This window comes from Bos indicus, chromosome 4, assembly GCF_029378745.1.
Source record: "Bos indicus isolate NIAB-ARS_2022 breed Sahiwal x Tharparkar chromosome 4, NIAB-ARS_B.indTharparkar_mat_pri_1.0, whole genome shotgun sequence".
NCBI lineage: Eukaryota > Metazoa > Chordata > Mammalia > Artiodactyla > Bovidae > Bos > Bos indicus.
Genome location: NC_091763.1, coordinates 65,977,265 through 66,004,663, shown reverse-complemented (window position 1 = coordinate 66,004,663; position 27,399 = coordinate 65,977,265). Strand labels below are relative to the sequence as shown.

Genomic DNA, 27,399 nt, shown 5'->3' with positions numbered 1-27,399 from the left:
CAGATGCTGACACTTTGATGAGAGTTTCTGGTTTGGGCAGCACCTGAGTGGTCCAGGAGCCTGGTTGGGAGAAGATGGAAGCCTACATTCTAGCTGTAGTTTTGTCTCTGGCTGATTAAGTGATGTTGGTTAAGTCCTACCCCTTTCAGCCTCAGCTTCCCCACTCATGAAAAGTAATGTAAACTGCTTCTCAGTGATGCTATATTGGCATTTCAGGGGGGTCAAGCATTTGCTGCATGGGACTTTTCAATCTGCTAAATGCCAGTAGTACCCTCAAGCCAGTGTAACAACCTCAGACATCCATATGTCACTTTTAAGCACTCCTGAGGTTGGCACTTCTATCTCTGATAGTCGAACCAGCAGTGTATGGGAGATGGGGACCATGAGGGACCATTTTTTGAGTGGTAGTTATGAAGCAGAGTGCAAGAGTCAGGCGGGGCGTGGGATGAGTGAGACTGTGGTGGAGGAGCAGCAATGTGGTCATTGGCTGTGTGGAAAGAAAATGACAAGAAGTGAGGGTGGAAAGGTGCTGACAGGGAGACGGGAAGGGCCAGAAGCAGTATTTACTGAAGGAATGAGGTCACTGTGCGGGACTGAAACTTTCAGTACCACGGATAGCAGAACGCTACCACTCGCTACTTCTCACCCTGGATGCAGCTTCAGTGAACTGGAGAGCTCCTAAGATCTAACCCTAAGCCTACCCCCATCCCACGTTCACCATCAGCCCTGTGCCAACAGCAGTTTCCCTGAGCTACCCGAACAATGTGCGTCTCCCTGAGTTAAGCCTGCACATTTCCTGTCTTGATCTGATTACTGCACGTTGGTGGGGGTAGAGGTGGGGGCAGCTGGTGATGTTGACCCTAACTCGGAGCCCACCTGCCGCACTGAGAGACTGAGAATCTGCCATCATCAACCCAGTCATCAGGTTAGGAAGGGCCTCTCAGGGCCATCTGCTTGTGACAGAGGGGAAGGGAACTTCTTTCCCATTTTTTCAGTGTTGTGTGGACACTGCTCTCCAGACCCCACCATCACTCTGGACCTCCCCAAACCCCCAGCTCTCTATTTCTGCCTTCTGTCCTTGAGTAGGTGTGGGAGGGGTAAATGTCCACACCTACAGCAGAGAGTGGGGAAACTGAGTCAGGAAGGCACAACGCAGACCCTTCTGGGTCCATGACAAAGGGAAGAGGTATGAGTAGCATCCAGCTCACTGTGTGAGATCACTGGCCTCTCCAGGGAAGGGCAAGTGGGAGGAGGCGCCTACCCTTGATCGGGCCGCTATTGTGCAGGCTCCCTCCTTCCAGTCATGCCTAGCAACGCTCCATCGGCTTGTCGCCATGACGCCGGCCAGCAGAGGGAGGCTGGGAGAAGGACCCTCGAGGCAGAGGCTGCTGTAGAGAGGAGGATGTCAGGGGAAGGGGGCCCCGAGAACTCATCCAGCTCCCCACCCACCTCATACAGAGAAACTGAGGCTCAAAGAGGAGAAAAACCTGCCCAAAGGTGAGATAAGTAGAATTAGAACTGGCTCCCAACCATCGTTTCTGTGAACTGATGGGGGGTGGGGGCAGGGCATCTCTCGATGGCAGTCTTTTGTTCTCCTGTTAACACAGGGGTCTCTGGGGGCCAGGGGGTCACTTCTCTCTGGAGACCTTTGGGGATCAGATCCTCTTAGTGTAGACAGACTGCCCCTTCTTGGTGCCCCAAGACACCATCCAGAGGTCACACAGCTTGGTGCCTCTCAAGGTCAATAGAAGGCCACACCACCCCAGTAGGAAGACAACCATCCTTAGTGTGAATGGGACCCTGAAGGACACGATTGCTCCTCCTTCCAGACCCTAAGCCACACTCTACTCCCCTTGCTGAAACAGCCTAGCTGTGCACAGGGAGTCCCAGCCAGTGCTGTCTCTTGCTCATGACAGGGGCCCATGAGGTCAGTATGTTTCCTGTGTCCTTCACATAGATAAGGAAATGGAGACTCAGATGGGGTGGACCCCCACCCCATTCACTCAGTGAATCCCAGCACAGCCAGGACTTAGTGGGCTCCCCTGAAGCTGTGTCTGGGTTCCTCCTGCTATTCATCATCCCCAGACCCACCCCTGCTGTAAAGGGAAATTCCAGCCAGACTCTGGAGCACCTGGTTTGAGGTGGGTGGGCTGCCTTTAGGGTCCTTTGGGGTGGTCCCTGAGAGTCACCAGGGGTGGAATTTGCTGTGGCGGTTCCCGATCCTGCCGGGGTTGCCAGGGTGGAGGGAGAGTGGACAGTGAGGGACGCTGCAGCTTCTGACTTAACAGCAGGAGGGAAGGGAGGAGAGGGAGAGGGACAAGTTCAAAGTTCTCAGCCAATCTGGATTCATATTTAGAAGGTACATCCTGAACATCAAGTGGCATCCTTTGGGAGTATTCCAGTCCTGCCTCATGATGCTGTGGATGAGCATCTGGGGTCTGAGTAGTGTGAACAGAACTGAAGCCCATGCCCTGGCATTCAAGGCCTCCGTGACCTGGCCCCGTTCCCTCTCTCCCTCTGTTCCCACTCTCCCTTCCACCTGACACATCACTGGCCCAGTTATCCAGGGTGTGCTCCACAGCACTTGCTCCATGAAGTCTTCCCAACTAGCTTTCCCTTCTTTTTCGGAATCAACTTTCTTCCATGTATTCCTACAGCCTTGGCTGTGCTATTTCACTGAAGAGCAAATACCAAATAGTTCTCTTTAAACATCTCTCTCTCTAACACAGGAGACCCTGGAAGGCTGACTCAGGTCTTATGCCTCTTTGAAGAGCTTGTTTCTAGTGGAGAAAGGGAAACATATAAACCCAGTGAAGGATATTAAGTGGAGGATTCCTGGTGAGGGGGTGAAGGAACGTCACGGGAGGCCGCACCTTTGGTCTTGCCTGAGATGAAGGGTGCTTAGGCAGGGGGACAGCTGGGAGTCCACTGTTAATGTTTCTCAGTAGTCCAGGCCCCATGCATGCAGATGTGGAGTGTGGGCCAAGAGCTCTTAGAGCCAGCAGAGACTGTTCAGAGCCCTGGCTTTCTGTGGAACCTTGGGTAAGTATCTTTTACTCTCTGGACCAAGCATCTCCCAGTCTTAAGCAGCAAGGGAGGGGAGTACCAGACTCAGCACAGAAATTCTCAGGTGTTTGGATGGCCAGAGAGGCATCCTTTTCTGCTATCTTTCTTTCCTCCTCCTTCCCTCAGCCAAACCCTCAGTGATGAGGCATCCAACTTTCCCTCTCTCCCAGCAGGGGACAGTTCTCAAAAGGGTGACTGCTGATCCTTGGGCTTCAGGGCTCAGGGTGTGGTTGGGTCTCACTGGGGACTAGGAATGCAGACATGAGTTCCTGGAGTCACAGCTTCTATTTCTCAATGCAGAGGGCCATCTTCCTGGGACTCTGGAGCTGAGGGTCCACCCTGGCACCAGGCCTGTTCTCAAGCAAATGTGGTGTCCCCACTGCTTCAAGATCTCAAGAACCAGTCCTGCCCCCGCCCCCACACCTCCAGGAAGCTTTCCAGGAATGCTCCAGTGCTCATCAGGCTTATCTTTCCAATCCCTGATGGCTGATTTGGGTGAGCTTGGTCTTTAAGCACCCTGGGGCTCTCTGAGGACAGGGCTTAGCCTTTTTCATCACCCCTGGTTCCCAAGTACAAGCAGGCAGACCCAGGAGGAAGACCCCTGTGGCTGGAGACCATCTAGTTTATGTGTTTCCATTTTAATACAACCAGGTCTTCAGCATGTCTCTAGAGTGGGGTTCTGGGAGGTGGGGACCCCAGTCCTCCCCATGGGGTTGAATTAGGTGGAGTGTCTCTTCCCCACCGTGGCAGATCCTTCAGTATTGATGGGCCTACCATTCTCAACAGGACCTGGTGGGAGCCTGAGGTCAAGGAGCTGAGGCTGAGCCAGGCTGGGCTTAGAGATTCCACAGGAGGAAAATGACCCTGCCCATGTGGTTGCAGGACCCTCCTTTGCAGCCACGAGGACCACAGTGACAGGCAAGAGGAGGTGTCAGAGCAGGGCAGGTAGAGTGAGCAATGGGAGGAGGGAGAGACAGAGGATGTGGGGAGATGGAGGGGAGTACAGAGAGGGAAGATGGAGCTAAGGTGGGAGAGAACCACATAGATAGAAAACAAAAGAGAGACTGAGAAATACACAGAGTCATACACACAGAAAGAGACATTGAGAATATACACCCAGAGACAGAACCAAACATAGAAACAAAAACAGAGTCATGGAGACAAAGAGAGAAACACTGAGAGAGACACGTGCACAGAGATGGGCACCAGAGTGAACACAGGTGAGAGGTGGGAGGAAAATGGAACACAGTGCCCACCTCCGGCCAAACCACCGCTGAGTAAACCATGTGCCTTCTCCCTGGGACAGGGGCGCTGGGGCCTGAGAAGGCAGTGGGGCTTGCTCCAGGTTCCACTGTGTATGGATATTATGTTAGTTTCAGGTGGCCCAGAATTTGAACCTGCTTCCCATATGGGCACAGGGAAACCTGGGAGGTGGGGTGCAGAGAACACCTCCTGCCATAGAGCTGAAATGAAAGGCCCTCCCCTTCTAGGCTCCCCTGTAGCCAGAGCTGGACTGGGGAACCCCAGTCCCCCCTTCCCCTACTTCCTCAGATGCTCTGGCACCAAGGAAATCAGTGAGCTGGGAGCCCACAAAATGGAGATGGGGAGAAGGCTTCCTGAGGACCACTACAGGAAGCTGGAGATCCTAAGGCAGTGACGACGGCAGGGCTGAGGCCCCTCTGGTGACCAGGGCTCACAGCATTGTCAAGGCCCACTCAGAGAGAGTGGGGGTTCCCTCACTAGGCCAGCTCTGCTCTCAGTTCTTGGCTGGGGACCCCATATCTGATTTTCCATCCTATCCAATAATTACATAAACTTCCCGATATCCTGTCAACAAATCCCTTCTCTGCTTAGTCCGTCAGAGTTGCTTCCTCAGAGGCAGCAGAGCCTTAGCTAGAATCCTTGTCCTGTTATAAGCTGTGTGACTTTGGCAAAGTCACTCCTCGGTGCCTCAGTTTCCTCATGTGTAATATGAGGATAAGACTATGTCTCTACCATTGGCTGATTGTAAAGATCAATGTGTTAACAGGTCAAACGACAGTGCAGAACCTGGGCCGCTGAAGCAGTGACGTGGAGGTGGGGAGAACACGGGAGGGGACTCAGACACACGGACACTTAACTCAGTTCTGCCACAGACTACCGTAAGTGGCCTTGAACAAGTCTCTTCTCTTCCCTTGGCCATTGCTGCATCCAGAAATAGTCTCTGGGTAAGAATAACAAGGCTCTGATCAAGCCTCCCACACTCACTGCTGTGGCTGTTTGCTAACCACATAAGAACTCTCGAATACCTTGTCTCCAGCCCAAGGCACTTGCCTGGGCTTCCTCGTCCAGCCAATTGCCTTCTCCGCTGCATCTTCATTCAGATGTCCCTCCAGCTCCCCAGAGTCCACATATACTTATCTGTGCTCATTGATTTCCTGATGTGGTCCCTGACTCCTCCCCCTTCCTGTCCCACGCTAGTCTTGTCAGTTACAGATGTGTCCTCCTTTGCTTCTGCAGCCTCCACTTGACCTAGGTCAGTTACAGTGGCTCCTAACCCCTCCTCTTGTGGCCAGAGACTCTGAGCCCTGAAGCTGAACTCCTCCCTTTACAAGCGGCCCCAGGCTCCCTGCCACACCAAAGGTGAAGTCCTATGCGATGCCCTACATCACTTGACCAACACCCACCAGTCTGCTCTCATTTGCTTCTTTCTCCTACTACCTGTACTCCACATAACACCAGCCAGTCCTGAGGCACAAAGCATGCTCCCATCTCTTCCCCTAGACTTACGACTCTTTCACCTGCTAAAATCCCATTCACATCTCTGAGCCTCAGCTTTCTCATCTGCAATATGGGCACAAGAGCAGGCCATACCTCAGGGGCCTTAGGGAGGTGGGAACGTGGGAGGTCATGTATGCCAAGCTCTCTCAGTGGTAGCTGGCACCTGGACCATGGTCCACATTTGGGAGTTTGGTGGCCGATTCTCTGTGCTCAGCTGAGTGGGTGAAAGTTCACAAGGACTAATGCCTAAGCTGCTGTCCCACCTGGACAATGCCTGCCCTCTAAACTATGAGGCTTCAGCAGGGATCTGGCTGCAGCATAACAAAATTGGGCAGGAAGAGAGCCAGGACCCTTGTACCTCTTCCCCCAGGCTTCTCTAGGACCTCTTTTCCTCCCTGTGTCCTTCTTTGTCCAGGAAAGATCCCACTTTAGCAGAGCAGAAGGAAGCAGTGGCCAGGAAGCAGGGGAGGAGAGAAATCAATCATCGCCATTGACATTAGCTGCCTCAGCTCTTCACACCTCAGCTATCACACTGATTAATAGCAATGCTCCTTCTGCCCCCATGCTTCTCCCATTCACCAGGAGTCAGACTGTGGGCAGTACTTGGTCCAAATGGAGACAGTGGTTCATTAGTACCAGGGGCTAATCGGCACTACATGTGCCAACCTTGGTGGCGCCCTGACCTTTTCTTGGCTTCTCATCTGACATGGTGTGAGTGGTGTGGGAGGTGCTGCAACACCCCCTTTGGGAAGCCTTCCCCATCTCCCCTCCCACGTTCCTCCTCATCCACAGTCCCTTTGCATTCCCCTATCATGGCATTTCTTACTCTGTATCCTTTTGTCTGTTGCAATTGTGAGTGAGGGCCTCAATGCCAGTGCAGTGGCTGGCACACAGTAGCTGTTTAATAAACTGTTTGAAGAGAAGAGACCCAGGCCCTGTCCTCGGGGGCTCCAGGTGGGTTGGAGAGAAAGGGGACAGCCCAGGCCGGGGTGGGAACCAGAGCAGGGCTGCCTCAGATCCACAGGCTGAGGGGCAAAGAGCCGCATCACCTCACTTAGCATTTATCTCTGGCTCAGACTGAATCAGGGACCCTGATTTCCACTGCCCCACCCCACAGAGCTCATAGGATCCTAAAAACATAGTTTTATAATCTCAGGACTGGAAGCATGGAAGCCGTTCCTTCTGCTTGTGCATCTCCTGGATCGGGGACCTCACCTCCTCCCTGGAAGGTCTATCTTAATCATGGGTAGGAAGCGTGGTCAGATGACTCAGAAATCTTCCTCAGCAGCCCCACTAGGTCTCCCACCCCCTTCCGTTAGGAGCACCACTACCACTGGACTCCTCCAAGCAAGCTGCTCTCTGGGCCCACCAGAGCCCTCCGCTGGTGCAGACAGGGCAATGCTGCTTAGCACTAGATGCAGAGGCTGCAGTCTAGCCCACTAACCATCTCTCTGGGTGAAGGTATGAGTTTGGACAGACATACGTGTGTGTGTGTGTGTGTGTGTGTGAGAGAGAGAGAGAGAGAGCGCGCGAGAGAGCGTGCATGAGTGAGCTGGTGGGGGAGCTATGCTACTATTCAGACACACAGAGGTTGCTATGATGTTTCCAGGATGAGGGGCTTCAGACAAACAGGTGCCCTCCATTGCTGCCTAGCATCTCAGAAGGCTCTTTGCTGGTGTGGGTGGGGCTGGAGATGTGAGTGGCCCTTCAGGGTGGGCTAGTGATGCTGCATCCCACAGCTTCACAAGACACTGCCACTTGGCTCCCATTGGACCTTCCACAGGGCGTAGACTCAGGCACCCCCTTCCCCTCCCAGAGCCCATACAGAACCACCCCATCTGGATGCTGTGTGACTCCTGGAGCATCTGCTGCTGTCCTCCACAGAGTGGCAAGCTAGCCAGTGATTTGCCAGGAGGAAGAGGGGCACAGGCTGTTCTCCCCAGGAGGTGGGGGGTGGGCCTGATTGAGACACCACGCTGGGTGGCAGGAGTAATGCTGACCACTGCCCCTGACTCACAGCCCAGTGAGCCAGTCCCAGGGCATCCAGGTAGGGAAGAGACTACACCCCACACTCTGGTCCAGAAACAGCTACACTTTGCATGCCCAGCCCCAACACAAGCCTCACCCCATCTTCCCTGCCTCCTGCTCTCCCCTTCTCCCACAGCAGAGTCTGACCACCGCACTCACCCTGGGGTTTGGGAACATATCCTGGGCGCCCCATCCCTCCCCACCGCCCCGGGGAGATGCGGGGCGGAAATCGGCTAAACAAAGAGAAACCCTAACGGAGAAACTTCAGGCACCAGAGTATATAATGTGGGAAAGATATTTGTTTTCAAAGGGAAGGATTTCCTTCTCCTCTTTCTGGGTTCTCAGCGCATGGAGCACGGGAATCGTGGGCAAATCACTGTCTTAACGAGGTCTGAAGCTACGGCGAGGTTAGGGCAGAGGGAGCGCCCCTAATATTATGTCTTTAACGCCGGCGCTATGACCGTGCCGCGGCTCTCAGGTCTTCGACGCTGGCTTCGGAGCCCTCGCTACCCTCTAAACCGCCCTCCTGGGAGCCAGGTGTTGAGCCCACGGCGGAGGGTCCCAGGAACACTCACGGGTCGTGTTATACTTGACACCGTTGAAGTACTCGGGGCACGGCCTCTCCACCAGGGCTCCGGCCGAGCTCCGAGGCCAGCACGTCCCGATCTGGTCCAAGGTCGTGTTGCAGTAGGAGTAGGGACCTGGTGATGGGAGAGAGCGGAGCGGGGATCAGAGGGGCTGCTGGGGCCCGCGGGGCGCCGCAGGGCGCGAGGCGCTCGAGCGCGGGGACCCGAGCGCACCCAACGCGCCAGGCAAGAAGCCTGCGCCGCCCGGGTCTGCTCGGCTCTCGCCTACCCTCGGGGTGCAGGGGCAGCCCCCAGCCGTCCAAAACCAGCTCTTCGGCCAGCTCCAGGCTGCAGTTGGTCTCCAGCAGGCTGTGGAGCAGTGCCGCGTCCATTGCGCCCCGGAGCCACGCGCGCCCAGCGTGGCTGCCAGGGGCTGGGTTCGAGAGTGAGTGGCTGAGACAGCGCAGAGTCTTGGCTTCTCTCGCCCAGCCCTGACCTGCCAACAGCCTCCTGGCACTGCGGTCGAACGTCGGGAACTGCCAAGTCTGGACCTTAGCGGAGAGGAGCCGCAGAACGCACCCGGCTGCGGGTCCACCCGCTCAGTCGCGGCCAATGGCTGCACCAGGGGGCGGGGCCGGACGGCTCCTCTCTGCCCGGCCCAGGCTCCCGCCCCCGGCCCACTAGTCCAACCCGGAATCCGCCTTCTCCGGCTCAGACCAGGTCCGGAGGAGGGCGGCGGGAATGGACAGTGTGGGCCTTGGGTGGCGGAATGATCTGCCCGAGGGTCGAGTTCCGGGGGCTGCAGGGGGCAGGAAAGCGCGCCCGCCCGCCCCAGAAGCTTGCCTCGTGTTTCTTCTCCTTCGGTGTCTCGCCATTTGTTTCTTCTCCTTGAGCGAGGACACTGGAGGGGATGACAGGGAGTGGAGAGCCCACGAGCAGATCTGCACTCTAGAAAAGCCTCCGTGGCCTCTGGGAAAGGAGTGGATTGGAGGGGCATCGAGGGAATCAAGGGAGCCACGAAAGAGGCTGGCGAGATCAAGAGGCTTGAATAGGTGCAGACCTGTACCAGCCCATGGGGGTTAGGGTGGGGAGGGATTTCCGGGAAAACCAGCCCTGGTGAGGCAGGACTGGAGAGAGGGGTGGGTGGGTGGATTCCAACAGGAGCCAGGAGGCAGGGGTAATGCCAGGTCTCCCGCTTGGGTGACTGGGGGCAGGAGTTGTGTTGCCATTCACTGAAATGGGGAAGTCCAGGGGAGAAACTGACTGAAATTATCTGAAGAACCTCAAACACCCAGGTCTTACTGCCCTGGGTTTCAGAGGGAATAAAACGAGAAGTGAGAACCTCTTTTCCTCTTGGCTTGGGCAGGACAACCTGAAACTGGTTTCCACAGCAGGGTGTGTGTGTGTTTAAGTTAAGTGTGGAGGGGAGATCAGACCCCACAGCAAGTGTGGAGGAGCTGAAAACCTTTATCTGGAATTTGCCCAGGCCCCTCAGGACTGCCTGCTTCTTAACTCCCTGTGGCTCCATTCTGAGTGCCAGGGCAGGTCCACTGCTCAGGTCTACTGAGGGGGGTGGGGGTGGATCTGGGCTCAAGACACAGGGCCTGAGATGTGGTTCACCTCAACTCAGGCTGGATTCAGGCCTGCCTTTGTCTCTGCTCTCCTGCATGTTACCCCAATTCTCACCCTCTCTTCTGGGGCAGTTTCTCCATCAGTGAAATGTTCTCAAAGGCCCCTCCCAGCCCTGAGACTCTGGTCCTGAGTTATGAGATGCAAAGACTGAGGGAGATGTACATGTGTGTGAATTTGTATGTGTGTGCCTTTATCTTTAGAGGGCAGGGAGAGCTGGGACCCAGTCCCAGCTGGACTGGAAGCCCCAGGGTGGCTAGTCCTAGTCCTTCCTGCCATCTTTCACTGGGAACAAAGCTGCAAGAGAAGGCTGAGAGCATCCTGAGCCAGCATTATTCCCTGAGCAGGGAGAGGGGAGAGGCAGACTGGGCTGTGTTTGTGTGCTCCAGTCTCACCAGCCTCCATATTAATGCTGCTCTCATTGCCCAGGCAGAGCCAGGGAGCAAGCTCGGGAATCTCTCTGGGGCCAGCTGATTGGCAGGTACGAGGTTCAGATCAGCCAGCCAGGTCTATCCTCTGCCTTTTAAATGGACAGAGCCCTTGGCTCAGCTCTGGGCAGCTGCAGAGGCAGAGGTCCCTTACTGTCCCTAATAACCAGTGCCAGGAACAGGCGAGGATCAGTTGGGTCCCAACCCCAACCCTAGGCAAAGTCCTGTCGCCAGTGCCAGGCTGAGACTCGGCCTGGGTCCCAGACCAAGCCCTGCTGCACAGGACTTGTCCCCCATAGGCTAGACTGTGGCTGGCAGGATCAGCCCATTTCTTCATTGTGAAGTAGTCTCATTCATGCACAAAGGAGGGTGCTCCACACAGTGATCGCAGCACAGAGGGAAAGGAGAGCCCAAGCTAAAGTTATTAACCTGTTCATCACCAGGGCCACCGCACAGGAAAAGCAGCTGTCTCAGGGGGAGGTGAGTGCCCAGTGACCAGAGGCCAAGGACTTAATGTCTCACATGCAGGATGGAAGGTTGGCCTGGGTGACTTGGACTGCTCTTAACTGGAGAGCACATGTGATAAAGGTTCCTCTGGGAAGTGACCATTTCAGGGGCAGAGCTAAAGACCATTCTGCATCTTGATGGGACAGTCGGGACCTGAGCACAGGCCCAGAGACCCAAGAGGCCCTGGCCTCCAGAATGCAGTGCCATTTCATCGTGGAGTTTATTATCACCAGCACGATTGTCTACTATTCTAGATGTGACAGAGGAAAATGAAAAAAGGATCAGCTTTGGAACAAATGGATTTTACAGCTCATTTTAGTGTTTACAAATAAGTAAATGAGGAAGAAATTGTAAAGAGCAAAAACTTTCCTCACCTAGATGAACTCCAACTACCCTTAAAGTTTGGGCCTTTTTGCTAGCTAAGGAAGCAGAGGTGGGTGGGAGGTCCCTGGGATGGAGGTGAGCCCCCAGGCCAGGCACTGGGGCAGAGGTATTCGGGACAGTCTGTATGCCCCTAGGCTGGTGGGAGAGGTAGCAAATAAGTTATAGGGAAGTGTGACAGGTGCTGGAGGAGAAACCTGTGTGTCATGGGCAGCGTGGGGGCAGGTACCTCTGGCCCACCTCTGATGGCAGCTGCAGTGGCAATCCAGGTGCTCCAGGGTTCAGCTGAACACCGGATAGGTGTGCAGAGCATAATGGAAACACACACGGCATCTCACACAGTCACGAGTCTGCACAGTACACACTTTATCTCACTCATCCCACCACCCATCAGGTATCCGCTAGAAAACAGGATTTAAGGGGATAGACTTTGCATGTCTGAGGGCTGTGCTCAGTCAGGCTGAAGAGTATACAGAACTGGGACAGGCTGTGGGGTTCACTGTAGTTACAGTGGGGCTTCTGAGGGCATGGAAGGCTTGGGAGAGGCCAGAAGGTGCCCCACTCTTGCTCTGTGGCACTGGGGATGGTGCCCCAGGCCAGGCCAGACACTCCTTCTCCATCCCACCTCACTTCACCTTGGCACAGGGGAGATGGCCTGGTGTCTTCAAGTGGAGCCACGGGACCAGGCTGAGGAGCAGGAAGAGCCCCTGGCAACTGTCTAACCCCACACTCTCATTTATAGATGGCCAAATGGAGGCCCAGAGGAAGAAAAGGAATTTCCCCCTCCAACCCCTCCCAGGCCATCCTCCTCTCCACAGCAGCCAGACTGGGCTCCCTGCTTCCTCCACTGGGCAGAGGAAGTGATTTTTCTAAGATTGTGTGACTTCTTGCAAGAGCAGCTCTCCATTGCCCTTGGGACGAAGCCCAGCTCTTTAGCACCGCAAACAGCGCTCTTCATGATTGTCTATTCCCCATCCTCTCCTCATGCTTAACTTGAGATGCCCTTTGGGTCCACTCGCCATTCCCTTGGAACATTCTCTACCTCCATTCCTTCACATGTGCTGTTCCCTCTGCCAGGAATGCCCTTACCGCTCTATTCCGGTTAACCCAGCTGACTCCCATCTGCCCTTCTAATGTTCAGCTTAGCCCCCACCTCCTTTGTCTTATCTGGGGTGGGTGGCTCTTCTCCATGCCTTGGTCTGCTGGGGGCTAGTCTATATCACATCAAGGTTATTAGTTTCTCTATTGTGGAAGGCAGGGCTGGTCATGTTCACTAACCAGTCCCAGCACCCATCAGAGTGCTTCATGCTTGTGCTCAGCAAATCAACACTGAAGGAATGGATGCTTTGGCAGAAGCCCTGTCTCCTGAGATCCAAGGGTCTCTTCACATATGACCAGTCCTGGTGTATGTGTGTGAGTGTGTGTGTGTGTGTGTGTGTGTGTGATTAGGGAGTTATTTCCAAGGATCCTTGATTCCATTTGCACTCTTACATTGCCTATGGACTAAAAAAATAATATGCCTTACAACTTACAGTATATGCTCTATTAGATTCCTCTGTGATGAATAAAACAGAAATAATCCATTTAAAGCCTGCCTGAAGTCTCTTGTGATTATGTGTTTTTTTTTCTTTATTTGGACCTTAGGGTCATGCAATTTAAATGATCATAGTCTTTGATTCATGACCCTTTGTCATCATTAGCCTATACATGGCCCAACTTTATTTCATTTTAGTCTTTTCTGTTATGGAAGTTTGTATGTAGTAGCACATATAATGATCTATTGCCCAATCCAAAACTAGATCATTACCAATCACTTACAAATTTATCTATACACTCCTTCCTCAGAGGGAACATTCTTTTGAATGTTGCATTTATCATTCCTTTGCTCTTAGTTTTTTCAGTTTTATCACATGTACATATATCTAAACAATAGGTTGTTTGGTTTTACTTGTTTCTGAGCTTTAGGTTAGTCAAAATGCATTTTCTCAATTGGTGGACACCTAAAAGGAGATACCTATCATGTGGGGACCAGAGAAACTATTCCTGAAGTTCAAGGGCATCCTAACAGCCAGTACCGCCCACTGCAGGGGCGTGGTTAATGAGGGATGATGCGTCCCCACCGTGGCTGCTAGGCAGCACCACCAGCAATGTGGTGAATGAATAATTAATGACACAGGGAAATGTTCACTCTGAGTTACAAGAAGAAAAAGCAGGTTACAGAACTGTAGACACAGGATCATCCTGGTTTTGTGGAAAAAGAAAAAAGAAAAAACATGAGACTCTATGGTGTGATAAACTTCTGGCAGATAGAAACATTAAAAAATTCCTGGGTTGTGGGATAATGGGCATTAATAGTCCTCTTCGATTTTTAAAAATATCTTTTTCCAAATTAAATATATACATATATTACATATTCCATTTATAAATTGGATGAATGATATTACAAGTCAACCAGGGGAGGCCTTGTGATTGCGTTGTTTAAACTAACCCGTCTGTGGTATTTTACGGCAGCCCAAACAAATTAATGGGCTTCCCTGGTGGTTCAGACGCTAAAGAATCTGCCTGCGGTACAGGAGACCGGGATTTGATCCCTGGATGGGGAAGATCCCCTGCAGGAGGCAATGGCAACCCACTCCAGTATTCTTGTCTGGAGAATTCCATGGACAGAGGAGCCTGGTGGGCTATAGTCTGTGGGGTCACAAAATGTTGAACACGACTGAGTGACTAACAAGCAAATTAATACGATGGGTCAGGTGACTTGTTCAGGGTCACGCAGCTGTTAGGTGGAGGAGCTAGGATCCAGATATGGGATCGGGTCTGTCTGACCCAAGCACCTGGGTTCTTGACCACCCCATTGTAAGGAGGGCAGGTGACAGGGTTTTCCCCTTGATGTGTGACTCGAGCTGCATTTGGTGCCAAGTCCCAGTTCTGGCCAGCACTCTTGTCTCCTTTTGCTCTGGCAGTAGCTCCAGATCCCAGGGACACTGCAGCCCTCCTCCTTCCTTGTTGCCTCTGTAGATGCAGCCCCGAGAAGGCTGGGACATTGGGTGGAGCCTTGGGGATGTCTTTCCAGAGCCTGTGAAGACCCAGGGCTCTTCTGAGCTCTGCAGTGGCTGCCCCTGACTCTGAATCAGCTGCCAGGAAACTCTAAGGGGTCAGAACTCAGGGACCCAGCTGCTACTTCACAGGTTCTTACCAGGAGGTGACACCTGTAGCCACGGCAACGGGGAATGTATTTTACACCTTCTGCTGGAGTCTGAAGCAGAGAGGTGCCCTCTCCTTGGGCACCTGAATGCCAGCCCAGCCACTTCCTTAGGCACAGACATAGGGAGCCAGGAGCTGGAGGAGGACTCCCGGCCAAGCCCTTCTTCATCAGTGACCTGTGCCCCAGTGGGGAAGGGGGCTGCCCAAGGACAGACCCAAGGCCCAGGCCTGGAAGCCTGTCTCTATCTACCACCCGCTGAGCCTGGCTTGGCTGGCTTCTCCTCCAGGACCAGAGGCTCGCCCTCATTTCCCAGGGTCTGCTGCAGGTGGTGGCAAGAGGCTGGCATACCTGAAAGGTTGGTGAGGGTCTTGATGGAGTGGCAGTACTGTTCCAGCAGTGCCCACACAGGCTGGTCTCTGGGTGCCTGGCTGGACCCCACCTAGAGGACAAGAGGGATGAAGGTCAGGCTCTGGCTAGACAGTGACAGCATATGTCTACCCCTCCCTGCTCCCTGCCCCGCCCTGTCCTGTCCCTTACTCCTCTATATTGTACAGAGAAAAAAAGAGGAGGGAAAGTTCAAGGCCCCACACAGCAGACCAGCAGCCTGGCCAGGCCTGGAACCCTGAAAAAGCCTTAGAGGTGGTCTAGTGAGGCTTGGTGCCCCAGAGAAGAACATGCTCTGTCCATCCCTCAGCCCTTAAAGGTTTCCTCCCCAGGATGGGATGTGCCCTGTGCTCTTCTGTTGGCAAAGCTGGAGTGGGGGTGTCCACCAGCCCTTCAATCCCCCAGCAAACACTGTACAACCCTGACATGTGTCAGGCCCTGGCTGGGGGACACAGTGGGAGTCTTCAAAGTAGTCCCAGGTCAGGTAGGGACCCCCTAGACTTGGAGGCTCAGAAGAGATGGGAGAAGGTGGATAGTTTGTTTCCCTGTCACACAGGTAAACAGAAATTTACAAAGGTTAATATGTGGAAGAGACTCCTAACTTGAACTTGGGAAGACAGGGGAGGCTTCCTGGAAGAGGTGGCATGTTGGGGGCAGCCAGAAGGAAGAGTAGGGGGAAAGGAAGGAACCACGGTGCCATTGTAGAGACTTGCCTGGGAACAAATATGGTTGTTGTAACAATGGCAATCCCATCCAAAAGAGAAACCACCCAGGATCACATCTCCTGAAAAAGTCATGAGGGAATGCTAAATATGGAGGGATAAAGTAGATGTGGTTATCTCTGTCCTCGAGGGGACCATCTTCTGGTGGGAAAGATGGATAGATAACTAACTTGTTACAGTGTCTATAATTTGCTTAAAAGGAATGGGGTAGCATTACAGAGGAAGTCACACTGATGTGGGCTTTGAAGGTTGAGTAGGAGTTTGCCCAGTTGATAACGGTGGTGCTGGGATAGAGGTGGTGCCGTAAGGGTAAGGGTGGTGTCATAGATAGACAACAACACATGTGCAAAAAACAGGCTGGGAAATGCATGGTGTGAGACTGAACAAAAGCAATGCCCTCTACAGTTCTAACCATTGTCTCCCATTCTTTCCAAGACCACCACTGTTCTTATCCTATGACCAGTGTGCGTGAGTGTGTGCACTTGCATGTGTGTATATGAGATGACTTTTGCACCACCCCAACACTGATATTCCTGATTCTAGAAAGGACTGCCCCTGTAGTGGGCAGCCCCTCCCCTTTCTCCTGCCTGTCAGATGCTCCCTCCCTGGCAGCTGGGTCAATGTTTGCCCTACAATATTCCCAGGACCAGAGCTGGACAGCCCTCAAACATCACGTTCTTCACATCAGGCTTAGTCCATTTCCTGTGCTGGGGCTGGAGGCCACACGCTCACCCTCACCACACCGGCCTGGAGCTCCTAATTAATGACCCCGCTTGGTCAGATGGGAGAGTGAGGGCGGCACAGCCAGCACCCACAAGCACTCACTGCTCCTGGGTTCTGTCAACTGGCTCCACAGGGCTAAGGGCAGAAGGAACTGCTGGGGAGCACAAGTCCTGTGTGTGAGGTTAGTGTGCATAAGGGGTATGTGTGCGGGGCATGTATATGTCTGTGCAGGGTGTGTGCTTGTGTATGTGACTAATATGCATATAGTGTGAGTGCACTATAGGGAGCTTCCTGAGCTGTCGGCCAGGAGCTCTGGCCATTTGGCTTGCAGGACAGACACTGGGGACCATGGTCTTGTTCACATATCCCAGGGATGCCAGGAGCTACCCAGTGTCAGCTTCTTGGGCATCAGGAAGGCCCAACTGCCCAGAGAGCCACCTGCCAGGGGTGAGGTGGGCTGGGGAGGGACACTCTGGGTCCCAACATCCTCCAAGAACTCTGGTGTCCCACCCTCAGCTGGTCTGGGGAAGTGCGGGTGCTAGGCCTGACCCATTACCCCTTTCCAGCCCCCTTCTCTTTGTTTGAGAAGCAGCTGGTAACAGTTTATTTGGGGGATGGGGTGAGTTCCTAGGAAGCCACCAGCCTCTGGAGGTCACTGGAGGAGCAATGCTCAATGCAGAGGTGCTCGGCATTGATGGTGGGCTCTGACCGACCAGATATTGCATCTTAGATGCAAGCTCCTTCTCTCAAAGCCCCCAAAGGCCACACTATGGCCCAGTCACTCAGGCATCTCATGTTCAGCTTTAGGTGGGAGTCTGAACACATGTGCTAAGCTCACGGACAGGGACGCAGGACATCCTCCAGTGGGATTCGGGCATTGTGGGGCTGTCCTTGCATCAGTCGCTGTGATCTGAGGCCACAGCTGAGTCTTCTTGCTGAGTAAAGAGGGGGGCACAGCCGCTATGCTCAGTATCGATGTGTGCTGTTCAAGCGTGGGCAAAATGGTGAGCAGATCAGAAAGGGTTTGGAATAACTCCCAGATCTGGGCTCCCTCTCCTTCTAAGCTGGCAAAGACATTCATTCTCTTCAAGGAGCCGGTTGGGTGGATCTGACTCAGCTCAGACCTGCAGCATACTCTGGAGGTGCCTATTTTGGACACAGCCGCTGCTGTGGGTGGTGGTGAGCGGTAGGTGGGCAGGCAGGAGGAAGAAGAGGCTGGTGCCCTCAGAAAGCACACAGTGGGCCAGGGAGAGCAGAGACACAGCCACAAATAAATACCCGCAAGGGCTGGGTGATGAGCTGTCAGAGGCGGCAGACTGCAAACACGCCCACATTCAGGGCTCTGGGGTTGCTGCTCCTCAGCGCTGTGGCCTTGGCCAAGTTATCTAACTTCCTTGAGTCCTGGCCTCCTCCTTTGAAATGAGGATAATACAGGCCCCTGGGATTTGGTGTGCATTAAACAAATTGCTGAATGTCAAGAGCTGGCACATAGAAGGCACATGTTCCATGGTAGCCCTTGCCATGGACTCTAGGAGGGGTCTAGTTAGAGAGTTCAGAGATAGAGGGTTCAAACCCCATTAGAGGGAGTCCCATGGCCTGGATCAAGCCCTTCTCCTCTAGAAAAACCTCCTGGAAACCCTGTGTTCCACCTTCCACATTCTCCAGCCAGTGCAGCTCCCCCTCAGCTCTCAGCAGGCCCCTTCTACAGACAGTGGCCCCTGAAACTACATCTGCACCTCCCTCACCAGGCTCACTGCTCAGAAGTGCTCAATGGATGCTGGGTGAGGAAACTGGGCATGGAAGTTGAGTCCAAGGGAGGAGGAAGGGTAAGAAGAGCAGAAAGAAATTCTAGGGGCAGGAGTTGGGCAAGCAAAGGCTGAAAGGCAGGGAAGCACAGGGCCTGCTCAGGAAGCAGCGAACTTCTGGTCTAGGGATGCTATTAAGAGGGCAGGACTTCCCTGGTGGTCTGGCGGTTAAGAATCCACCTGCCGATGCAGGGGACATAGGTTCGATCCCTGGCCCAGAAAGATTCCACATGCTACGGGGCATTTAAGCCCACAGGCCACAACTACTGAAGCCTGCCTGTCCTAGACACCCATGCTCTGCAACAAGAGAAGCCACCACGATGAGAAGCCAGCACAGATCAACGAGAAACTAGCCTGTGCTCACCGCAGCTGGAGAAAACCCACCCCAGTAATGAAGACCAATGCAGCCAAAAATAAATAAAAATTTAAAAAGAAAGCAGGGGGTTGGAAAGAGGCTTCTTTGATGTGTAGTCAGCATTTCCTATGTCCTAGATTAAGCTCTGAATGCTTCAGCAAATCCCATTTAATCCTCACAACTGCCACTGAGGTCTCTGTAATGATCCCATTTTACAGGTCAGGCAACTGAGGGCCAGAGTGGTGAAGTCACCACTCAAGGCCACACAATGAGTAAGTAAGGGGCAGAGGCAGGATTGGACAGACAGTCTAGTAGGTTAAGATACACACGGAAGAGCTGGGTAAGAAAGTAAAGGCCTGTGCTCCATGGATGCTGGGAGGACCCTGGCTCCAAACAGAGTGAGTAAGAAGCTGCTCTCACTACTGGAGTAGGGGGCTTCAGGCAGAGAGCTAGGTCATGGCAGGAGAGGAGGCAGACGCAGTCAGTTGGGCAGGGCTGTGCTCAAGAGAGACAAGAAGTCTGGCTTCTGGAACTGACTCTGAGCCCCCTGGAGACCCCTTTATCTCTTGTGTGGTGGACACCTTGGGCTTCTGTACTGATTAGCTCTTGGCTGTTACAGCAGCAGAGAGCTGTCCTTACACCTCAGTCCTGCCCCATGAAGCTACAGGCTGCCGGACATCAGGGCCATGTCTGTTTGACTCACATCCAGGTCACAGTTCCCAGTCCAGAGCCTGGCACACAGCAGGTGCTCAATAAATGTCTGTGTGGATGAGACCACGGCCCCCTCCACCAGGTAGAGTGGCACCCTGACCCCCAGCTCTGGGAGCTCAGGCTCTGGGGTTTTCCTGCTTGCCAGGCAGCCTTCTTTCTGAATTCTCCCTTTGAGAATGGCTGGGGTCCTAGTCCCAGTCTCGGTGTGTCTGGAGTCGGAAGCTCTCACCTTAGACGAGGGCGAGGGAGTCGCCCTGGCAGGGGGAGGAGGCAGTGGGTTGAAGCCAAATTGCCAGCTGCTCTTTCTCCACCCTTGGGCCCTGTCCAGGCAGAACCTGTGCCCCAGGGGTCAGGCGGGCTTGAAAGGTGCCATCTCCCTGGAGCCAGGGGGTCTGGCCCGGCCTAGTGCTCCCTCCTGGCTTGGTGACAAGGCTTCCTCTAAAATTAGCCACTGGTCTAAGCCTGGGAGATTTGGGACCACAGGTCCTGCAGCCAGGCTGCCAGTAACTGGAGGGGAACGGGGTGAGCTCCCACCCTGCCTCCTCCTGCTCTGCCCAAGGTCAGAGAGGACTCCTCTGGGAGGGGGAGGAGTCCTCCCCAGGGTTCTCTTTCATTCACCGGTTTCATTGAGCCTGAGCTAAGAATAGAGGCAGGAGAAGCTCAGTCCCTGTCCCGGGGAAGGAGGAGGAGATGAGGGCACTGGGGGACAGGGGAGGAAGGAAGGAGGAGAGAGGGAAGAAAGGGGAGAGGAGGAGAGGAAGACTAGAGGGAGACAGAGGGGCAGAAGGGAGGGAAGAAAGGTTGGGGAGAGCAGACACAGTGGAGGCCATACTGGAGCTGAGGCTGGCCGAGGCAGAGGCTGAGGGACTGGCAGTCAGACGAAGGAAGTGATTCTTTTCTGGTGATTATTTTCTGGAGTATCTGGGCAGGCTTTCTGGAGGGTGCTCTGTTCTAAAAAATCAGCTGCCCAGACCTCTGAGTGAAGAGCCCAGGAGTTCACAGCAGCCTTCCAGCCAGATCTCCCTTCCCCGCATGTTTCAGCAGGTCCCTCTGCCCAAGATGTCCCATTCTCCCATCCAGTCCACCAGCTTGCCTGGAGAAACTTCCAGGCCTCTCCTTGCCAAGTGTTCTCCCTGGTCTCTGAAAGCTCATGGTCCCTCTCTCACCTCTGTCCCTCTTCCCTGTCCCGTGTCATGCCAGGCTCTGCACACAGATGTCTGAGGGACCAGCAGGGAGAGATAAAGCGGGTGGGGGAGGGGAGGGAAGGCAGGAGCTGCAGGAAGAGGTCTCATAACAGGTCACAAGGCCTAAAATGATCTCTTAATGATCAACTCATCTAATGTCAGTTTGCCTAAGAGTCACCTTTTTCTGATTGTGTTGGTATCTGAATATCTTACATTTTCATCAATAGAACTGAAGCTTCAGTCAGTCTATCTCCTTTGAGTCCTGGCCCTACTACCAGTAGATGACTGACCACGTGAACTTGCCTCAGCTTTCTCATCTGTCAAATGGGGGTAAATGGTGATCTTATGTCCCAGGGTGGTTGTGAAGCTTAAAAGCAGTAATGTGTGTCAGGGCTTAGAACAGTATCGAGCATGTGGTAAGCGTGGTGCAGATGCTAAAGAGAATAAACAAAATAAGATTATGGAATAATATACCCCTCCCTCTGGAAGATTTGAAATGACATCTTATAAAAATAAAATTTTGGATACAATGACCTGAGACAAACTGACTGAGGAGTCCTAAAAATGATGAAAATTAGATAAAGTAGAAAATGACAGTTAAGAGAATACAGAATAGTCCTGTAATTCATAAAGTGCTGCAAATCTGAGACTGACTAGGAATATGAAATTAAATGGGCATTGCCCTCAGACAAATTGGTTTTTTAAAAACATCCTAAAACATCAACAAAATGGCCAAAATGGAGAGACTAAATTAGCTGATTAGGTTAGAAAACACTCAGAGAGTATTTGAATTTGGGAGAAGAGTTATTAGACAAATTAGCTTCTGGTAAATGGCCCCTGAGCTTCCCCACCCCCACGCTGTAGACCCTGGGTATGGGGGGCGGGCGGGGGTGTGCAGGGCCCTGGTCTCGGTCTTGGAGAGGGCTGTGCAGGTTAGGGAGGGTCCAGGCTTCTGGACTCTGTGTTTTCCCCCTTTGCTGAGCCTTCTTGGGACAGAGGACCCCACAGGAAGCAATAAAAGTTGTTCTGAGGTCCTGAGGGAGTGTCTTGTTGCCCAGATGTCTGAGGATCTGGACCCAAATAAGACTCTTGGGATCTTCACAGAGGGCGATGCTGTTGTTGTCTAGTCGCTAAGTCGTGTCTGGCTTTGTGACCCCACGGATTGTAGCCTGCCAGGCTCTTCTATTCATGGGATTCTCTAAGCAGGGATACTGGAGTGGGTTGTCATTTCCTTCTTCAGGGATTCTTCCTGACCCAGGGATTGAACCTGTGTCTCCCTCATTGGCAGGCAGATTCTTTACCAGTGTGTCACAGAGGGCGAGGCGGTTTTAATCAAGGATTTTGGAATCCAGTGGCATATTCCTTAGCCTTACTTGCCCTCCATTTCCGTCTGTAAATAAATGTCTCCACCTTCCCAGTGTTTTAGTAAAGGGCTTGGCATGGCGTCTGGTGCCCAAGAAGGCTGTATGATTTCAGCCCTACTTTCAAAGTAGCTTCTCAAGGGCTCAGAGGGCAGCCAGCAGCACCAGAGTGAAGGCTTGGCTCCTCCAGGCCCTTGCAGTGGGGGCTGGCCCAGGGTATCCTCACTACTCAACTGCCTGCTGGAACTTTCACAACTGCAATTGTGAGATCAGGCTCCTCCCCAGGTCAGCGAGCTCTGAGTTCCCCAGGGATAGAAATCCGGTCCCCTCAGGACCACCATGCTCCCTGGAGCCTCATACCATCTCTTCTCAGGGCTGGGACCCTGGAGCCTTCCCTCTAGCTTGCTCTTTTCTCAGTCCCTGTCTAGGACCACCCCATCTCCACCCCGCCATCCTGCCCACCTCCCACTAGATCTCCTCCCAATTCTGGCAGAGGCTCTTATATCTGCACACACTTGTTCTTAGCTCCCATGTGTGTGCTTAGTCAGTCGCTCAGTCACATCAGACTCTTTAAGACCCTTTGGACTGTCGCCCAGCAGCCTCCTCTGTCCATGGGATTCTCCAGGCAAGACTACTGGAGCGGGTTGCCATTTCCTCCTCCAGGGGATCTTCCCAAGCCAGGAAACGAACCCGTGTCTCTGGTGTCTCCAGCACTGCAGGTGATTCTTTACTTGCTGAGCCATCAGTTCCCATGACCAGGTAGTAAATACACAATTCTTCACCATTATTTTCTTCCTGCTCATGTCTGCTCTAGGCTATCAACTTCATAGGGTAAAGGCTGTTTTCACCCTTGTGTCTTTACCACACATGATCCTCCTTAAATACTGGTTGAATAAAGTATTACTGAATAAATGAGAGGGCTGGAGGCCAGTTCCCTCCTGGGTTCCCTTACTTCCCCACCACCTGCTCCAGGTCACTTACTCTATTTTCATAGACAACAGAAATCTCAGAATAGCTGGAAAAGGATCCAGAAATAAATAGCATTACTACGAAGACCCAGAGCAAGGAAGACTGCTCTTTGGGGCTAGAGAGACCACAGTGCTCTTTAGCAGTTATGCAGTGATAACTTCGGGTGGATAACTAGTTTCTAATCTCAGGCCATCCAGTGGGGCTAGGGGCAGGGCCTGGGTGGACTCTAAGGGGAGAGCAGACTCTTGCCTCTGAGGTTCCCCGTCCTTACGTCCCTGGGACCCAGGGTAACCTCCCACAGACTCTTCCACCTGCTCTGGAGTCTGGGGCAGCAACCAGCAACCCTCTCCATCTAACCAGCTTGGGCAGTTGGAATCATGGCTCCCAGAGGGGCAGGGCCAAAGGGCAACCCTGGTCCTAACACCAGCTCTCTTAGAAGGCACCCACCCAGGGAACAAGTGCTAGGGGGCAAAAGAGCTCAGAGAAGACATCAGGAGTAGGAATGAGAGGTTGTGGGCAGTAGTGAATCTACTCCACAGCCTCCACCCCTCCCTGCAATGTTGTTAAAAGGACCTGGCAGGTCCAGGGACTATCTGACCACTGGGGCACTGACCACACTTGGCACAGTGCCCCGTCCTGTCTTCCACCTAACCAGACCCCCTGGAAGGGCAGGGCCCCTCGTGTCTTCATCTCAAGTGCCTGGTACAAAACCCCAGCTGTATTTACTGAGTGCTAACTCCGTGCCAGGCACAGTCACAACCATTCCTCATGACAACCTTATTCATTAAGCACCAAAACTATCCTCATTTTACCCAGGAGGAAACTGAGGGGAAACGTGAGTAGCCTGCCCAAGGTAACAACACTAATCAGCAAAGCAGGGATTTGATCAGGTCTATTGGCAAAACCACTTTGCCACAGACAGTGGACGCTCAAGGAGTCCTCTGTGACATATGGGGATGGGACCAGGCCTCCTGACCTCCATCCTGGCTCTGACCCTTGCCCTGCATGGCCTCGAACACTTTTAATGTCGTGGCTCTTCATGAAAAGAGTGGCCCTCCCTCTCTGAACCTCAGTTTCCCCATCTGTAAAATAGGGAAAGAGTTAGAGATCAATTCCTCCCACATCCATTTCTGGGTATCACTCCCTCCCAACCTCACCCCTACTTCTTCAGCTCTTTCTGTGCAGCTCTTTTCCATCTCAACACCCCCAGCTCCCACCTGCAGACCCTGACTCTGGCCAGTGTGCACACCCACAGATTTGGGCATGGGGAGATACTTAAAGCTTTGAGAAATGCTTGGCAAGGTTGGTTCCCCCAGGTGTCCCCTTTGCTCCATTGCTCATTTGATACTGAGGGATGCCTGGTTTCAGGCACTGAGACGAGGGTGGGGACTGGCCTGCCTGCAGGAGATAGGGGACAGCTCTCTGGGGATCCCTTTCGGGGAAGGACCAGAACCGGGATGGGGTAAGGAAGGGACTTGAGGCTCCTACAAGGAAGGGGGAGTGCAATCCATGGAAGAGGGGACAAAGTGGACAGAGACTAGGAATTCCTGGACCTAAGGAAAGGGCACGTCCTAGACACTAGGGCATCTCCCCGCACTAGGGCATCTCCCCGCATGCTCTGCTCATCCACAAGGGCTGCTAAGTCCCATCCTAGCTAGTGTTAAGAGTTTCATCTCCCTCCCCTTCCCCCTCATTTAGGCAGGATATCTCCATCCCATCACCGTGTGCAGGGATCCCCAACTCCATGCCAGCCACCAAGTCCTAAGACCTTTTCCATCCATCTGCTAACAGGGCTGAGCGAAACTAAATCCAGTAACTAAGCAGTAAGCCCCCCACCCTCCACCTCGCCCCCTCGCAGTCAGGAGAGCACAGAGCTCCAGCTCCCAGCACCCCCACCCGGAGAACAGTCCCCCATCGCCACACCCGACACTTACTTTAAGCAGTGGCGGGAGAAGGCAGAGCAGACAGAGGACACGGTGCGGGACGTGGAGGAGGCTTGGGGGCCCCGCGGGACCCCCCATGCCCTGTGCGGCCGCGGACAGGAGCCCACCTCCCAGCGCGGCCGTCCCGCCCCGCCCTTTGACTCCGGTGCCTCCCACCGTCCTCCGCTACGGGTCAGAGCGGAGTGGGCCCCTCCCTCCCCAACGCGCCGGCGGCCGAGGTATCGCCCTGGGCACTGGGGGTATCTCCCGCCTCCCCCGCCCGCAGGGACACCGCCCCAAGGCCCGCCCCCTCCAGGTTATTTATAACGGCGCCGGGCAGCGGCTTCTGCCTAGGCAGCCAGAGCCCAGTCTCTGCCCCCGGAGAAGGGGTTAATGCCTGGCACCTTTGCCAGGGCTGGAGCTCCCTGCTCCGGGGAGAGAGGAACTGAGAAAGGGAGGAGGGGGTCTTGGTTGTAGCCAGAGCACTGAATAGGCTGGGTAGATCGCATCCCCACCAGGCTTTCTAGCCCTGCCCGCATCTTCTAATTGTCCCGGGGAACTTTTAACAGGCACCATGCCTACTGGAGACTTCCCTGTTGGCTCAGACAGTAAAGGGTCTGCCGGCAATACAGGAGACCCAAGCTCAATCCTTGGGTTGGGAAGATTCCCCTGGAGAAGGGAAAGGCAACCCACTCCAGTATCCTTGCCTGGAGAATTCCATGGACAGTGGAGACTCCTGGGCTACAGTCCATGGGGTCACGAAGAGTCTGACATGACTGAGAGACTAACACTATGGCTATTGGGACAATCGAAATTCCTATGTGGAGGCCAAATTAAATAATAGCTCTGTATCAATGTTCAACTTGCTGATTTTGATGACTGCACTGTGGAGTCTTGTTCTTATGGAGTAATATTTAGGGCTACAGGGGCACCATATCTCAAACTTATTTTCAGATGCTTCAGAAATACACATACACATGCACACATAAATACATGCATAGTGATAAAGAGAACAATATACCAAATGAGGCAAAATGTAAATAATTGGGAACTGTGAGCAACTACATGTGTATTCTTTGGATCATTCTTCCAAGTATTCTGTAAATTCAAAATAAAAGGCTAAAAACTGTATTAAAAAAACAAGGACAATAAATGCAGTGATGCCAGGCCCCGCCCAGAGCCTCTGCTTTTATAGGTTGGGATGGGGCCCAGGCATTGATATGTTTCAGTAGATTTTACAGGGATCCTGATACCAGGCAGGGCTGAGTGATGCTGGTCTCAGACAGGGACAGGTCCAGACTGGGGCTGGAGGTGAGACTAGTTCTCTGGGAGCCCTTGAAGCAGCTTCTCTGTCCCAACAGGTGGGCCTGGTGTGCAGAGTTGAAAAAGCTTAAGCAACAATTCCAATGTTGTTAGGATCCGAGGGGAAAGCATTTGAGGAATGTGATTAGTGAGGCACTGAGCTTTCCCGGGAGGGTGCAGCCCAAGTTCAAGAAACTTAGACCGTTTATGTTCATGCTGGTCTCTGCCTGGGACACTTTTCTGTCCCTCAAGTCCTCCCATCGTCTACCCTCTTCCTCCAGGTAGCCCTTCCTGACTGTGCCTTCAGCTTCCACATCGCCCTCCCCTGAAATCTTAGGGTCTAAATCTGAGCCTCTGGCTCCTCCTTGATGTACATTGTTTGCTGAAGGCCCTTGAATGACGTTGGTCTCCAACCAGCTTGGCAGGGAGGCTAGAGGCACTTCTTTTTATTTCTTCTTCTCTTTCTCCTCTGTTGTCCAAGTCTAGCTCCTGTGGTGCAGAGACATCTTTATGGGGAAAGCAAAGCAAGAGTCGACCAGATCTCCCCGTTCATTTGAAGGTGACAGGGGGAAACCCCTGAGACAGGATATAGCTTTACCAGACCCAGTCAGATAGGCTTGGTCAGAGAGGGCTCCTGGCAGGAGATGACCACTCAGCAGGACTTTGACTGAAGGGTGGGGAGACTCAGAAAGAGAGTTGATGGGTCATCATGAGTATCACCAGTCCTTTTCAGCCATGTTACCGGAGCAGCACCTCCGCGGCCAGACTCACAGTGGGTGCTGTTGAGCAGAGAGCAGAGGCTCTGACCTCAAGGTCAGCCTCGTTGCCTGTGCAGAGAGTGCCAGCAGAGGGAGCAGATGTGGAGCCAATGAGATCTGGGTGTAAGTTAACTGTGAAGGGAGCTGAGAGATGGTACAAGGTGCATGGCAGCTCAGGGAGTAATGGAGGACTCCAGGGAAAATGTGCTACAGGAGACTTTTGAATGATTTAAAGTGGGGTTAGGGAGGGCGGAAGCTAGGAGATACGCAAGCACAGCTGGCTGGCCTGGGTGTCTGGCTGGGGTGGGGACAGCGGAGGGCCAGGCGGTGGAGGACAGGCCGCAAGGAAGCTAGATCTGCTCTAGTCCTAGGAGGGTCTGCAGAGCAGACAGGGTGCTGGGTCCTGATTCCTCTCTGGCCAGGGATTCTGTGTGTGCTTCAAAATCGGTGTCCTTCCGCAGCCTTGAATGTTCATTGGAGGGCATCTCTTGGACAACTAGAGCCACATTTTGCACCAACGTAGGAATTGATCCCCAGGAACCCAGGAGTTTACATCTTCCAACCCCAAGGGCTTGCTTTGCCATTGACTGGCTGGTGCTCCTTTGCCTGGAGGTGAACCAACTCTAGACGTAA

General features: G+C 53.4%; 1 protein-coding gene across 2 annotated transcripts in view; it reads right to left on the bottom strand.

The window, feature by feature from the left end:
• Positions 1-24,846, bottom strand: part of CRHR2 (corticotropin releasing hormone receptor 2) — a 44,956-nt gene extending 20,110 nt beyond the window's left edge. Inside the window, exons 1-3 of one of the 2 annotated variants that reach the window (XM_070787888.1) lie at positions 24,719-24,846; positions 14,919-15,009; positions 8,430-8,555 (exon numbers count right to left, since the gene is read on the bottom strand). In XM_070787888.1, coding sequence (XP_070643989.1) covers positions 8,430-8,555; positions 14,919-15,009; positions 24,719-24,805 — 304 coding nt within the window. In that variant the 5' untranslated portion in view covers positions 24,806-24,846. Of the gene's footprint in view, positions 1-8,429; positions 8,556-8,709; positions 9,007-14,918; positions 15,010-24,718 lie in introns of those variants that run through there. The other variant, XM_019958812.2, reaches the window with a different exon arrangement.
• Between the last annotated feature and the right edge of the window lie 2,553 nt (positions 24,847-27,399).